The sequence below is a fragment of the Sus scrofa genome, chromosome 1 (genome assembly GCF_000003025.6).
Source record: "Sus scrofa isolate TJ Tabasco breed Duroc chromosome 1, Sscrofa11.1, whole genome shotgun sequence".
In the NCBI taxonomy this organism is placed as follows: domain Eukaryota; kingdom Metazoa; phylum Chordata; class Mammalia; order Artiodactyla; family Suidae; genus Sus; species Sus scrofa.
In genome coordinates, this window is record NC_010443.5 from 218,513,266 (window position 1) to 218,528,776 (window position 15,511).

The 15,511-nt window shown below is 35.3% G+C and overlaps 1 protein-coding gene across 8 annotated transcripts in view; it reads left to right on the forward strand.

Moving 5' to 3' along the window:
* RFX3 (regulatory factor X3) overlaps nucleotides 1-15,511 on the forward strand; it is a 306,963-nt gene that overhangs the window by 172,839 nt on the left and 118,613 nt on the right. For all 8 annotated transcript variants that reach the window (XM_021064195.1, XM_021064186.1, XM_021064169.1 and 5 more), the window contains one exon: nucleotides 10,608-10,705. In XM_021064195.1, the coding sequence (XP_020919854.1) occupies nucleotides 10,608-10,705 (98 nt within the window). The remainder of the gene's footprint in view (nucleotides 1-10,607; nucleotides 10,706-15,511) is intronic.

A 15,511-nucleotide genomic window follows, 5' to 3' on the forward strand; every position in this document is an offset into this window, starting at 1 on the left:
ACCATGTGGAGCAGACCTCTTGCATCCTCTGTTAGATGCAAAATGTAAAAGTTAAAGCACTGAGATTTGGAGGTTGTCTGTTGTTGCAATTGGTGTTACCTCTCCTGACTAGTACAAGGACAAAAATACATAGGAAGGTGAGTTTATTGGTAGGGTGTTGGAGGAATGCATACTGTCCTATGGTTAGTCATTATCTCCAGGAAGGGAATAGCTGGAAACGAGTGTGAGCATAAACCAAGAGACAGGTTCATTTTGCTCTGATTATTTCTTTGTTGTTTGAATCTTATGCAACTGTATTTAGGTATAACTTTTATTATAATAATATTTGGATAAATAAAATGCAATATTGCTAAAAGTTAGGTGATATGCCAAGTTTGCTTCAAAATTAACTGGACCCTTTATAAGGTAATATTATGGCTACTAATCATTTTATTTAGGAATTTAAGCAACTAATAAATTGATGCAATGAAGTAACGAGTTCTATTTTAATTCATTTATTAAATATAAAGGTCTCCAGACTTGCGGTTGCCAAGGAAGTGAGATGGACAGGGAGTTTGAGGTTGTTAGATGCAAACTATTGCATTTAGAATGGTTGAGCAATGAGGTCCTACTCCACTGCACAGGGAACTATTTACAATCTCTTGGGATAGAACATAATGGAAGATAGCATAAAAAAAAGAACTGGGTTACTATGCCGTAGAGCAGAAATTGACTCAACACTGTAAATCAACTATACCCGGATATAAATTATGTCATTATTAAAAGTATGATTTATAGCCTATGATATGCAGTATAGTATTTTTAATTTTCATTCTTTTGCAAACTGCTTAATGATTTTTGCTTTTTCCAAAGTCCTCTATATAGCTACTTTTTTACTTACTAGTTTTCTGTAAAATGGCTTAAATGAATTAGTTTAATAAGGAAAACCTTATAATTTTGCCTAAAATGAAAAACTACTATCCCTTGACATAAATGGAAGATAAATATAAAATTAAATACAATAAAAATGTGATAATATTATATGATTTGGCATAAGTGCTCTTGCTTGACAACACCAAACAATGGAGCCTACTTTCCTTTTAAAAGTAAGATTGTCGGATTTCCCGTCGTGGCGCAGTGGTTAACGAATCCGACTAGGAACCATGAGGTTGTGGGTTTGGTCCCTGCCCTTGCTCAGTGGGTTAACGATCCACGCATTGCCATGAGCTGTGGTGTAGTTTGCAGACTTGGCTCGGATCCTGTGTTGCTGTGGCTCTGGTGTAGGCTGGAGGCTGGGAACCTCGATATGCCCCGCGAGTGGCCCTAGAAATAGCAAAAAGACTTAAAAAAAAAAAAAAGACAAAAAAAAGTAAGATTGTTAAGTGTCAGAGATGGTAAAGACTGAGATCTTTTTCTTGAAATATCAGAATGATTTAAAGATGATTGAAAATGGAATAAATCCTTAGCATATGGCTCATACTTATTTAATGTCTTATCCCTGTATCAATTATATCATTAATCCCACATTTGGGAAAACATTGGTGTTGTAGAAAGAATTCTAGGATTGGATTCAGAATACTTGGAATCACTGCTTCCTGTCACTTACGATGTCTTTGGGTTGTCACTCTGTCTTTGTACTTATAACATTCTTTATAAAATGGGAGCAAAAATGCCTACCATCTTTAATTCATCTCAGAATTTCTGTGAGGAACAAATGAAATAATAATGTATATGATTATTAGTAACAGTTTTAGCACTAGTTTAACAATCATCTATAACGAAATTTTGTTATTTTAGGTTATAATGTTTGACTACAAAGCACATACATTTAATATTCATTCTCTTAATTCCCTGTGCTTTACCCCGAGGGAGTCATCATCTCAACTCTCCTGCAAATATGCCTCATTACCATAGACATTGGGAGTTATATCTGCATCTGTGCATTCTTACTAGGGAAGACAGTTAAAGTTCATATTCTAATGGTCAGTCTAGAGTTGCAAAATGTATGTTAGGCAGAGTTAGATCTTCTGATGTTCTGCTTACCTTTATTGATATTCTAAGTTTCTGTAGTTTTGTTTATCACTAGAAAGACTACAGGAGCCTCCCATTCCAAAGACATCTAATACTGCAATGAGCTTGGTTTACGGAGCTCATTTGCTCTTTCTGGTTACCAGAGTGTTATTTAGTAAATTTCTTCCCCCAGAAATTATTACTTAGTTTAGGAGAATCTTAGTATTGATCTGTCCTGCTAGGCCCCAAGGGAAATGATGTTTGAGACAGTACTGTAATCAAGGCAAAAAATGTTCCTGATTTGTAGGAAGTAGTTGTTACTTTGTTCCTTTTGACTCACAAAAACAGGTTTATGTATTTTATGTAATATCTAATGAATTTGTCATTGACAAATCATTATAAACTACATCTATTCTGAGTCATGTTCCTGCTCTCAGCAACATTTCCCCTCTTGTCTTTGGAAACTTGCTTCACTTTGTTCATGTACTTCCTGCTCTTTGATAGTAATCAGGTATTTGCAGGAAGATAGATAGTAGGCAGTTAGTGATGATTTATTGAACTATTTCATTCCCAGTTGATTCCTTCATTTTCATATGGTCAGGGGGAGTTCCCATTGTGGCTCAGTGGAAACAAATCTGACTAGTAACCATGAGGTTGTGGGTTCGATCACTGGCCTCGCTCATGGGTTAAGGATCCGGGGTTGCCATGAGCTGTGGTGTAGGTTGCAGACACAGCTTGGATCCCAGGTTGCTGTGGCAGTGGTCTAGGCCGGCAGCCGTAGCTACAATTCTACCCCTAGCCTGGGAACCTCCATATACCACTGATGTGACCCTAAACAGCAAAAAGTTAAAAAGAAAAAATCAAATGGTCAGAAGTATGAGAGACTGAGCTGGGACACATTATTGGCGTTCACAAGGCCAAGTGTAACCTTTTTTTGACAACTTGTAGTTGCCTTTGGCAATCACATAGTTTTAGTAAATAATTCCTATAAGTTTTATGTTTAACTCTAACCCTGTTGAAGAAGCAGGCTTTGTGATTTGTTAGTTTTGAATGTGTTAGAAGCATCATTTTTACTGTAAGAAAGTTATATCCAAAGATATCGCTAGAGTGTTTCTGGGGAAAAAAAAGAAACCACATAATTTATAAGTGAGAGAGTCAACAAACACAGGGCAAGGGAATGAATTCACAATGTAAATGAACAAATTCCATTTTCTATGTAAAGTGAATTCTGTCATTAAATGAACAATACCCAGGTTTTTAGTAGTTTACATTCATCACAGTCTTTGAAGTGGAGGGCTACCAGTCTTAGAAGATTAAACAGGAAATTTTGTGGTTATCACTGAATATCCCAGGGAGAACTTTGTAAATTAACTTTAAAGATGTAGGGAATCTTGTTCTTTTCGCAGCAAGAACAAGGAGAGAGTTTAAGTTACATTTTTTTTTTCCTAACCTGTCCTGTCATTTAGTCATGCTCTTTGTTCACTGTGACCTTGTGATCATAAAGTATAAACATCAGGTGCATGCAAATTACTTTGAACATTTAAAATATTTCTAAGATTTTCTTGTGGCAAGATTTATTAAATAGCATTGTAATAGATAATTTACTTTTAACCAAAATTGAAAAGAAATGATTTTAGGTTTTTGATCTCTGTACCCATAACTTGTTCCTGTAAAGGGAATTATTTTTTCCCTTATGCTCTTTTCTTTTGTCGCATCTTTTCTTCTCACACTGTACCTGTTGAACTTGTTGACTTATCTTTCTTCATTTCCTTCAATTCCCTATGGTTTTACTGGTCCAGAAATATTGAATTAGTTATGTTCCTTCTCTTTTCTTGCAAGGTAGCTTTTCTAATTAACTCTCTGTTGCTACTCTGGATGTCCTACTTCCCCTCTGCCCTTTTAATAACAGCAGTTTCCATGCGGACCTTTTCCTTCTGTTTCACTGTCAGTCACACAACAGCCTCTAACATTGCTTTTTTTTTTTTTTTTTTTTTTTTTTTTGTCTTTTTAGGACTGCACCCACAGCATATGGAGGTTCTCAAGCTAGGGGCTGAATCTGAGCTGTAGCCATTGGCCTAGGGCACAGCCACAGCAACGCCAGATCCCAGCCGTGTCTTCAGCCAACACCACAGCTCACGGCAAAGCCGGATCCTTAACACACTGAGCAAGGCCAGGGATCAAACCCATGTCCTCATGGATACTAGTCAGATTCGCTTCCGCTGAACCACAACAGGAACTCCTAACATAGCTATTCTAAGAGTCCACGTTTTTAATCCACTAAGAGCAATTTCATATCTCTTGTGGGTCTGTTAGAATCATCTTAATGCAGTTTTTGATAGTGCTAAGTATGAAGATTTGAAGTTTTTGGTGCCAACCAAATGTGTAAGGAATGCTCTTGTACAAGAAAGGCAAAGAATACCTTGGTACAATAAAGAGGTTTTTATAAAAAGAGTAATATTGTTCTTAGCTGACTAATAGGCTTAACAATTAAAAATGATTTCATTTACTATTGAAAAGGATTTCTGTTTTGAAGTGTGATTCATTTTATTTTTCTTGAAGCACATGCAAAACAACATATTGTATAAATTTGTCCTCAAAATACGCTAATTGATTCTGTTCAGCTAGCGTATTTTCCTGTGGTATGTAGTATGTTTTGGTACTCACTTCTTTTTATAAATAATAAGAATTATAAAAATGCACAAAAATCAGCAAATATGTTTGTTATACTACATTTGAATAGTAATGAGGTGCTTTCATTTATATATGTATTAATAACAGAGTATTAAGCTGTTTAATTCATTTAGTGTCTGTGAATGTAAATACATTGTTACATATATTTATATTGGGGGATAGTTTTTTCCTTCAGTTGACAAAGAATGGATAAATTTCTTGTAGAGAATGTTGCTATGGTTAGACTTCATTACCACCAACATTCTGATATGTACAAGGTAACCTTTGAAATTAGCTCAAGGTCATTTTTATTAACTGAACAGTTAATTGTGTAAATTGTTGATTATTTCTGTTATTTCCACTTTTGTCTGTCTCTTTTCAGTTCATGTTTTCACCATTTTGTTGTCTATTAAAATTCAGCTGGTGAAAAGTATTTGTTCCCTTCTCTTTGGAAACACGAGGAAAGACAGTGAAATTAGGAGAAAATTAATTTCCTACTTAGTTTATTTATCATCTCCTTCTTCTCCCCTGTGATCCTGTATAGGGGAGGCAGTAAAATGTGACAGTTATATATTTCACAAAGATGGATGGAAAATACAGTTACTGGGAACAGTAATAACATGTCTACAGAATTCTAGTTTCCTCATCTCTTTCAGCATTGCTACCTGAATAGTTCCTACACTAAATAGGAACTTTATGGCGAATAAAATAGAAAATAAACTTATAATAGATAAAAATTTAATAAATATTTAAACAGAAATTAACCTTTAACATAACAATATTGAATAATATTTGAACAAAGTGAATCAATTAATTATTTTAGGAAAGAGAAAATAGCATACAACTTTCTTTAAAATTTATACCTTTGGTCTTTAATGATATTTTAAAGGGTATTAAAAGTAATCACAGCAATTCATTTTGGAATAATAAGCATTCCTTGTTTTTTTTGTTTGTTTGTTTGTATAGATGAATATCCACATTTATCTACATTTAGAATACTATAAACTTCACAAATATTCACCGGGCATTTTCTTTGCGAGGTGTAAAGCATTATTTAATTATTGAGCGATAAATATTTACAGTGTCTTTACACCATGTTGAATCTTTGGGAATTCATTACAGAATAAATATAACTCTATCTCTGCACTTCCATCCTGTGCCTGGATTTGTAAGTCTTTGTAGAATGATTCCATAGACATAGCTCTCTTTCTGGAGCTGAATGATTTAATCTGAAGTAGAAGAGAGCATTTCTTTGGCTTTCCATTGCACCTTTACTGATAATAGAGCCCCACTATTCCCTTCCCCCCAAAATAAAGAAAATCAAATAACCCTCAACTAAAAACTAAATAAAAATCTTGAAGAATCTTAACTTTTTATTGGTGAAATGAGACATTAACACATAAAGTATTTTTTCCTTTCGCTTTTCTTTTTCTTTTTTTTTTACCCCTCTTTTACTTCCTCCTCTGTCATCATACCCTTGAGACAAACTATAGATGCTTTGTTCATTTCCATTTCTCATCACTAAATTGTTTCATAGGCCTCTTTGGCTCAGTTTCTAATGATTGGTAGACAATCCATACATATAGGATACTAATGAAAATTGTGTTACCTCTAAAATATGCTGTAATTCAGTATTTTCAGCGTTTAATTTGGTCTTCTGCTATCAGTTCTTTAATGAAAAACATAACAATATTTGCAGGTAGATAATGCAAATAATTATGACCTGTTTTTACCCTGTCCTATAAAGTGTCAGTGTAATCAAGGGATATATTTATGTATTGCTTTCCTAGATAAGTTAGCCAGCCTCTATCCAGACTTCTTTTCCAAGATTCTTGATACTTTCTGACTTTCATTTTGCTTTTATAGAATCTCATGCTTTTTGAAGGAACCCTTGATGAACATTTCTTATGCATATTTATGGCTGAAACCAAGTGAAATATAAAGATGAAAATCGCACAGATACAGAAGATGAGATTGTTATTTTGAAGATTTTTGATAATGTTTCTCATTATTCAGGTTTTCTTAAAATTATCATATATGCATAGGCCATGCTTTATATATGCATTTAATGGTTTTCAATTGTTACAAAAATCCCTTATAGAGAAGATACAATTTTTATTATAACATAAAAAATTATTATTTAAAGAGGTGAATTGACTATCTCAATATATAAATAGCAATGTAAGCATGAAGACTTAAGATCAGTCTTATTAATTAAGTATTTTTAATTAATTAAAGTCTTTTTAAAAGACTTAAAATCAGTTCTCCCAATTAGGAATTAACTGAATTTGTCACCATACCATATTGGCCCCCACAAAGGAAATCAATTAAGAACATTTGATTATTTCAGGTTTTGCTTCATGTTATTTAGGAACTATTCTTAGATGAAAAGACATATAGGATATATATTAAATGTATTATTTCTTGATACTTTTATTGATGAAATTTCCCTCTTTATCCTTGAGTAATCTATGTTGCCTTTAGGTCTAATTTGAATGATATTAATGTAACAGCTCTGTCTTTCTTATGATTGGTGTTTGCAAAGGCTGTCTTTTCATATCCTTTTATTTTTAACCTGTATCTCTCTGTATATTTAAAGTGTGTTCTGGTGAAGCGTGTATAGTTAGATTTTACATTTTTACCCATTATGACAATCAAGATTTAAATCTTATGCATTGCGTGTAATTATAGATATAGCTACATTTAACTCTAACTTCTTGTTGTATTTTATTTGTTCCATTTGTTCTTCTTTTGTTTCCTCTAAGGTTTTGCCCTACTGGTGTTTCTACAGAATGCCCTGGGTGTTCAGTAAGGTCATATCACTATGACTGGTCAGAACTTGAGCATCTCAGCACTCTATACATGTGCTCTTAGTGTTCAGCATCAGACTCAAGGGGATCTCTGTGAACATTTCTGAATCTCTTTCTCTGATTAACACCCTCCGTGATACTTCCCCCAAATTTTAGGTGACTCAGCCTTCCCAATTCCGGTATCTATCTCTTTACCTCAGTGATACCTTGATGCTCTAATTGGTTTCTCTCTTCCTCCTCTGCATCCTGATTGCATCCAGATCAAAATCCAAGGTCTTTGTAGGGTTCATCTTATTTATTTCCCTTTTTTAAGGATCATAATTGTATGATATCTTCTGTGAAATGGCTGAAAACATTGCTTTGCATATTTTGTCCACAGTTTGATATGAAAATAGGCCCATATATGCAGATATATACATATAAATCAAATTACATATAAATCAAAATACATATAAATCAAATTACTGTATTTTTCAACAGCATTAACTTTTTCACTTAAAATATGTATCTTAGAGATCTTGCTTTTAAAGTACATATCAATCAATCTTACTTTCTTCTTTTTTTTGTCATTTGTCTTTTATGGGCCGCACTCGTGGCATATGGAGGTTCCCATGCTAGGGGTCTAATCAGAGCTACAGCTGCCAGCCTACTCCAGAGCCACAGCAACGCCAGATCTGAGCTGAATCTGCAACCTACACTACAGCTCATAGCAACGCGGGATCCTTAACCCACTGAGCAAGGCCAGGGATCAAACCCACAACATCATGGTTCCTAGTCAGATTTGTTTTCGCTGCGCCACAGCGAAAACTCCTTTTTTTTTTTACTTTATTCTTTAACATTGACTTTATATATTCCACAGAATGGTTTTCCCATAATTTAATTACCTCACATTTCACAATCATTAATGCTTTTCTTCCTACCTTCTTGCTCTTAGAAACTGTATGTTTAAAAATAATATTGTACAGCAACTCTTTGGATGGTGAATATTTCTGTAGAAGAAATCATGAAGTTGTCAGACAGGTTTCCTGTTAATATGTTGTTTTCCCAAACAGCTTTGACATATTTATATTATGCCTAAATAATAAACAGGGCTTTTTGAAGAAATGGTTGATTCCAGAACTCGGTCAGGAAATGTAAGAGATAAGTCTGGAACACATTATCACAACAGAAAGCATGGGAGTTATTGTGGTCATGTCAAAAGATACGCCCTCTGAAGGGACTACCATTGGTCAAAGATGGGACAATTTTAGGGAAAGAAATGACTACTGTGTTTAAAAAACATCAAATACACTATGTTCAAAAGCTAAGAATCATAAGCATATAAGCACAATCAAAGTAAAAACCACATTTCTCACCTTGGGGAGGGAGTTAAGGGGAAAAAATCATGATTTTGTGTACTGGTAAATAATGAACTGTATATTTATCCTACTCTTCTTCACAGTAACAAAATAATTAATGAGAGGAATTATTTTATGGAAGACTAATAAAAATGAAGAGGAATAACAGAATCAAATTACCATAAGATTGTAACTTTTATAGTTGAAATATCTCTAGGAGTCCTACTGTGGCACAGTGGTATCAGCAGCATCTCTGCAGTGCCAGGATGCAAGTTTGATGCCCAGCCTGGCACAGTGGGTTAAAGGATCCAGCAATGCTGCGCCTGTGGTATGGGTTGCAACTGTGGCTTGAATCTGATCCTGGGAACCCCATATGCCTGAGGCAGCCAAAAAAAGAAAACATAATAATATCTCAGAAAACTGTCATAATTAACAAGTGCTATCCTTAGGTAAAACAGGGATAGGAAACATTATAATCAATGGATTCAGCTGACAGCACCTGAACCCCCTGATCAAATAATGTTGCAGAAAGAGAGACAACCAGCTATTCTATGACAACTTATACAATACAGTAGGAAGCACACAGCTTTTAAAAAATTGAACCTATTCAAGGCTCTCTATCTAACTGACAGTTTATAGGACATTCAGGAGATAGGGGAATTTATTAAGTTACATCTCAGGGATGCTATCAGCCAAATCTAGCATTCTAGAAATTCTGCAAGATAAATAATCCAACTTCTTCAATAACTGGTAGTTAAGGTATAAAAAAGGATGGGAAACTGTTAGAAAATAGAAGAGAAAGATAGGAAATATCAACCAAAAGTAACATGTAGACTTAGTTTTGATATGATTTAAATAAGCCATCTATAAGAAGATATTGGAATAATTAGAGAAATTTGAAAAATCACTGGATTTTATATGATATTAAGGAATCTTCAGTTTTTATTTGTGTGTTAGTATTGTGTTCATGTTAAAAGTAGCTTTTTTCTCTTAGGAAAAAAATGAAATATTACCAGTGAAATTATATGAGGTCTGCCCTTTTAAATAATCCTTTGAGGAGTTAAAGGGGAAGGTCTGGTGATAGTGATAGTTATTCATCTTGGATGATGAGTACATTGGGTTTATTGTAGTATTTTTCCTATATTCAAGTGTTTAAACTTTCCTTTCATGAATTTCTTTAATTAAAAACTAAATTTAGGGAGTTCCTGTTGTGGTGCAGTGGTTAATGAATCTGACTAGGAACCAGAGGTTGTGGGTTCAACCCCTGACCTTGCTCAGTGGTTAAGGATCTGGTGTTGCCATGAGCTGTGGTGGGTTGCAGACGGCTTGGATCCCGCGCTGCTGTGGCTCTGGCATAGGCCAGTGGCTACGGCTCCAATTAGACCCCTAGCCTGGGAATCTCCATATGCCGTGGGAGCGGCCCTAGAAAAAGCAAAAAGACAAAATAAAAATAAAAATAAATAAAAATAAAAATAAATTTAGCATTCACAAACCAGGTGAAGAGAATTTCATAAGTCATCAAAATAAGCGTGGAACTTTTCAGAATTTTCATCCTAAATATTTGAAATGTATATAAACATATAGACCTGCAGGAATGTTAAAGAATTTATTCAGCATAAATGCTGCAGTTGATTTGGACCCAGCATGAACCAGCTTGAAATTAGCATGAGTCTAATAGATTTCATCATAAAACATGTTCATGTTTATTAACACCCTAGAGAAATTGCTGCAGTAAATCTAATGCTGTATCTTCATTCTATCATATCTGCCTCTCACCAAGATCCTCATATTTGCTCTCCAGGTGCAGCAGGTACAGACTGTGCAGCAGGTCCAGCATGTCTATCCAGCTCAGGTGCAGTATGTGGAAGGCAGCGATACTGTCTATACCAATGGAGCAATGTAAGTCTATGTGTGCAGTCTTTCATTCTCCCACTCGGTTAGAGAAGAGTAACATACTTTCTGACACCTTCCACTGATCCCAAATTGTCTCCTTACTTTCACAGTGATTTTTTACTAGAATTATTGAAATTCAGCTGCCGTGTAGAGCTTCGTCTATGATTATTAAGAACATGTGCTCATTTTCCTCTCACTTAACCTTGGAAGGATATTTTAAATTATGAACATAGTTATGCCATTTAATAGTTTTCTCTAGGTTGAGAAAAATTTACCCCTTGTTGGTGATTTCTATATTATAATAATATCTTGTAAAACCTATACTTTTTGTCAATAAGGTGATTTTTTTTGTTTGTGTTTCCTGTAAACTAATATAAAGCTACTTACTGTTAATAGAAGAGTTTTTTTTCAACTCTCCACCTTGGGATTCTCCCCCTTCCTACTTCTCCTTCTTCATCTTGTACCTTTTATAGGAACAACCGGCTGTGTAGGTTTCGCCAAGTATTCCCCTCTCTTGCCTCACTATTTTGGGAGTTGTGGTTTGTTTTCTCTGCGTCATTCTCTGCCTTCTCTCTTTTCTTCTCAAGCTGCTATACCCAGTGTAGTGATATCTCTGTAGACTGACACAGCACCCCCTCCTTTGTGACTTGGACCCTGACTCTTTTGCAGTTAACATATTCTTCCCCTGTACAGTAAAGGCAGCACTGTACCCAAACTTTCTCTTCCAGCATCATGCCATGAATGCTTATTTATGTTTATCATACAAAGAACTCTCCCTAAATGCAAACTGTTGTCATTTTATTATTTTACTTATATCTTTTTAGGTGACACGCATATAATAATGGGTCAGTAAATTTTTGTTTCCCTAGCGAATCTATATGCTTTATGTATTTAGACACACTGTGAATATTTTTTTACCTGTTGTGTGAGGCCAGGACATCATGGAGCCTGCTTTTGGAGTCTGTACTGTAAATCCAAACCACTGTTGACATCTATAGCAAGGAAAAAAGTAGAGATGCCACTTGAACCTTTATGCTATCAGGGAAAATAAATGGGTTTTTAGATTCTAGATTCTGCTAGAAGTCACTCAGTTGTATTGTCACTTCATCCTTCCCTGTGATCTATTTGTCACAAGAACCCCAGAGTAAAGTTATTATAGGAGTTCCCATCATGGCTCAGCCAAAACGAATCTGACTAGTATCCATGAGGACAAAGGTTTGATCCCTGGCCTTACTCAGTTTGTCCAGGATCTGGTGTTGCTGTGGCTGTGGTGTAGGCTGGCAGCTACAGCTCTAATTCAACTCCTAGCCTGGGGAACCTCCATTTGTCATAGGTGTGGCCCTAAAAAGACCAAAAAAAAAAAAAAGCATTATACACTCTACCTGTTCAAGCATGTACCATTTGCTACCTAGTTTTTCCCCCCAGTTCAAAGACATCCTAGGTAAAGCCTTATAAGACCTCACTGGAGGGCTTTTATCACTCTTCAATTCCATAACATTTTATTTTTTCATTTATTACAGCATTCTGTCAACTAAGAATCCAAGACAATCTGACAAATAGAGGTTTTAAACAAATTGGGGCTTTGATTTTTGTCAGGTAAAAGAAATCTGGAGGTAGCATATTGTACAAATAACAAGCACTCTGTGGTACAAATATAAAATAAGTCTTATTGAAGAAAATCTTACAAACTGGCATAAAGCAGACCTCTCTAGCTAGACTGGTGCCATAAAAACTGCTCCAGTAGAAGGTCTCTGGCTCCCAGAGTGCTACATATTTCTAGGGAGCAGGGGCAGTGGACATTAACTGGTTAAGTAGTAGAAAAAAATGGCTTTCTTACAAAGGAGGAGTGGGTGCCTCTGAAGCTCAGTTCCATCAGTCTGTTCTTCTATTAGGATTAACTCAGACCAGCTGAGCCAGCTTAGTGCTAAGCTACCTAAAGATGACAGGAAATGAGCCTCTGGAAACATCCACAACTGTACTTCCTCTTAGTCCATTGCTGATATCAGTTTAGCACCTCAGGAATATCAAGTCCAAGATTTTCTGGTATGGTAGTAAATCTTCTTTGGTTACAATCATCACATCTATATTCCAGACAGCAAGAAGAGGAAAGGGGAAGAGGATACATGTAAGTGTGTGTTTGTGTGTGTGTGTGTGTGTGTGTGTGTGTGTACATGCATGTATAAAATATGTACACACACAGGCTTCCCCAGAAACACCCAGCTACCTTTGCTTATATGTCATTGGCCATAACTCTGTAACAAAGCAGTAGCCAGCTGCAGAGGAATCTAGGAATGCAGGTTTGTAGCCTTTATGTCTGTGTGGTAGATGGTGGCAAGCGAAGAGGACAGTTGGAATGGGTGTTAAGAGAGTTAATTCTCTAGTTTCTGTCACAGTCTTTGATCATTGCCTCAAGGTAGAGAGAAGTGACTACTAATGTGTGACTTTGTGAAAGGTACGCAACCTGCTTCACTTTTCTCATCTATGAAACATGGAGGTATTTAGCTTATCAAAAGAGTTTTGTTTAGCTTCCGAGAAGTTGTAAACACTCTATAAATATTAGTTATTACTGGAGTTCCCGCTGTGGCTTACTGGATTAAGTATCTGACTAGTATCCATGAGGATGCGGGTTCTATCCCTGTCCTCCCTCAATAGGTTAAGGACCCAGCTTTGCAGCAAGTTGCAGTGTAGGTTGTGGGTATGGCTTGGATCATAAAAAATTTTAGTTATTACTGTAAAATTATGTGCTGTAATTTTTTTATGTTTTTTTGTGTTTTCCTCTCCTATTGGTGATTTTGAATTCTGCATATTGCTTTGTGCTTTTTAAAACTGCTTCATCAATGCCCTTAGGGTCTTCTACATAGAAGGTAAATGTGAGATAAGTGAATTCATTCACAAAACCTTAGAAACACAGCATCTCTAAAGTTGACTATTTAGAATTATAGGGCCAGTTTAAGTGCAGAAATAATTCAAAGTAAATATCTCCTGCCAACATGTATTTTCTAGGCCCACAAACTCAGTTGGTTAGATCATGACTAATGAGGTCTAGGTCATGAGTTCATTTGCCACAAAGTCCAATTAGCTTTGATCCAGTCTGTGTGAGCCCAGATTGTATCCTCAATTGCAGCTAATTATGTCACAAATGTGCACCCTTGGTCAAGATAGAGAAGATGCATCCTTAAAAACCTTTCACTACAATTTCAATCTCAGTACAACTTTTGACTAAAGATTCTGTAGCATCATTTCCATATATACTAAAGGAACATTGTGTTGCCATGAATTATACTCAAACTTTTAGTAGCTAGAACATGTTTTTTCAAATATAACAAAAAAATTTTTTTAGCTTAAGCTATTCCAATCATTCTGTAATTTTGTAGTGCTGACATTTTACTATGTAGAGTCTTTGACTCTGAAGTTCATTTTATAGTCTGTATAGTCCTTTTTATCTGATACACTTCCATGCATATTAGGAAAGAGTATTCCACATCTTCTGTTGCACCACACTGGATTAACAGCCAGCTAGTGTTTGATCCCTGACTTGGATCATGGTCACTTTCCCACTTCTGTGTGATAGATAATAAATGCTTTATGTTACTGATATTCTCAGGAGATAAGAATGCCGACCTTTATCACGAACTTTCAAGCACCCAGTACATGCCCCTACAGCCTGTGCATGGTTAGTTAAGCACGGTTCACTGTTGCTTCTGTCACCAGCAGCCACAAGCCAAGTAGGCATAATGCATGGGGTCTCACTCAAGAGGTGGTGATAGTTCTCGCAGATATGTGTCATCACTTATGAAAATGTGTAATCATTACAATTTGATGATACTAAAATGTTTACCTGGTTCTTGCTATGAATATGGACAATTACTGCAGCAAAACAGGCTTAAAAATATGAGTCAGTAAGTGAATAACTGAGACTGCTTTATAGCACTTGGTGTTAGAGTAGAGTAGCTTTTTATTCAAAGGAGAAGGTAGCTTATTCATTCTTGTTCCTTTTTATCATTGCTTCTGTAGGAACCCACATTTGCATATTTCCTTACATTAGTTTTCCCAAGAATATTTTTTAATGGCCTGGTTCATAGTCTCATCCATTGCTACAGATTTTTACAATTCTTACAATCTCATGACTTAGAATACTGTAATGAAACCAGCTGGGAAATACTGCATGCCAGGTAGAAAGAGTCCAATTCAATTGAAATTGAATCAATTTTTTAAATGATTTTTTTTCTTTTTTTCTTTTCCTTTTCTTTTTACTCCTTTTTTAACTTATACTTCCCTCATTTGCTCTTTCATCATATTAATCTAAGTGGAGATAAAGACATCATGTCCAAATTAAGAAATCTTTTTTTGAAATTAAAACTATTTTCTTACATCAGCTGCTCTTTGAGACTTGTCTACCCTTTAGAGGTGATCATTGTTTTAAAATGTCAAGGTGTTCATTGTATGGGTATCCATTGCAATAAGACTTGACTGGTAGGAAGCATTCTCATAATCTTTTTGTTTAAATTATAGATTTCTCATCGAGACCAATAGAGAATTTATACCAAACTGTTTCATAAACTGTTAGCCCCATAAAAAAGTTCTATAGTTACATAAGCATGGGAACACTGCATGAATTTCTTTTGAGAATTCTAAATTTCTGTTAGTTTTTTTAAAGTCTCTGAGAAATCCTCTGGGAAAGAAATGCGGTGTTTTAAAAACTGAACCACAGAACTCTTATCTGAATATTATTTAATAACATCACATGGTATACTTTTGGAGGTGGTACATTATTAATATATTGACATGGAATAGATATTTTAAATCCATAAG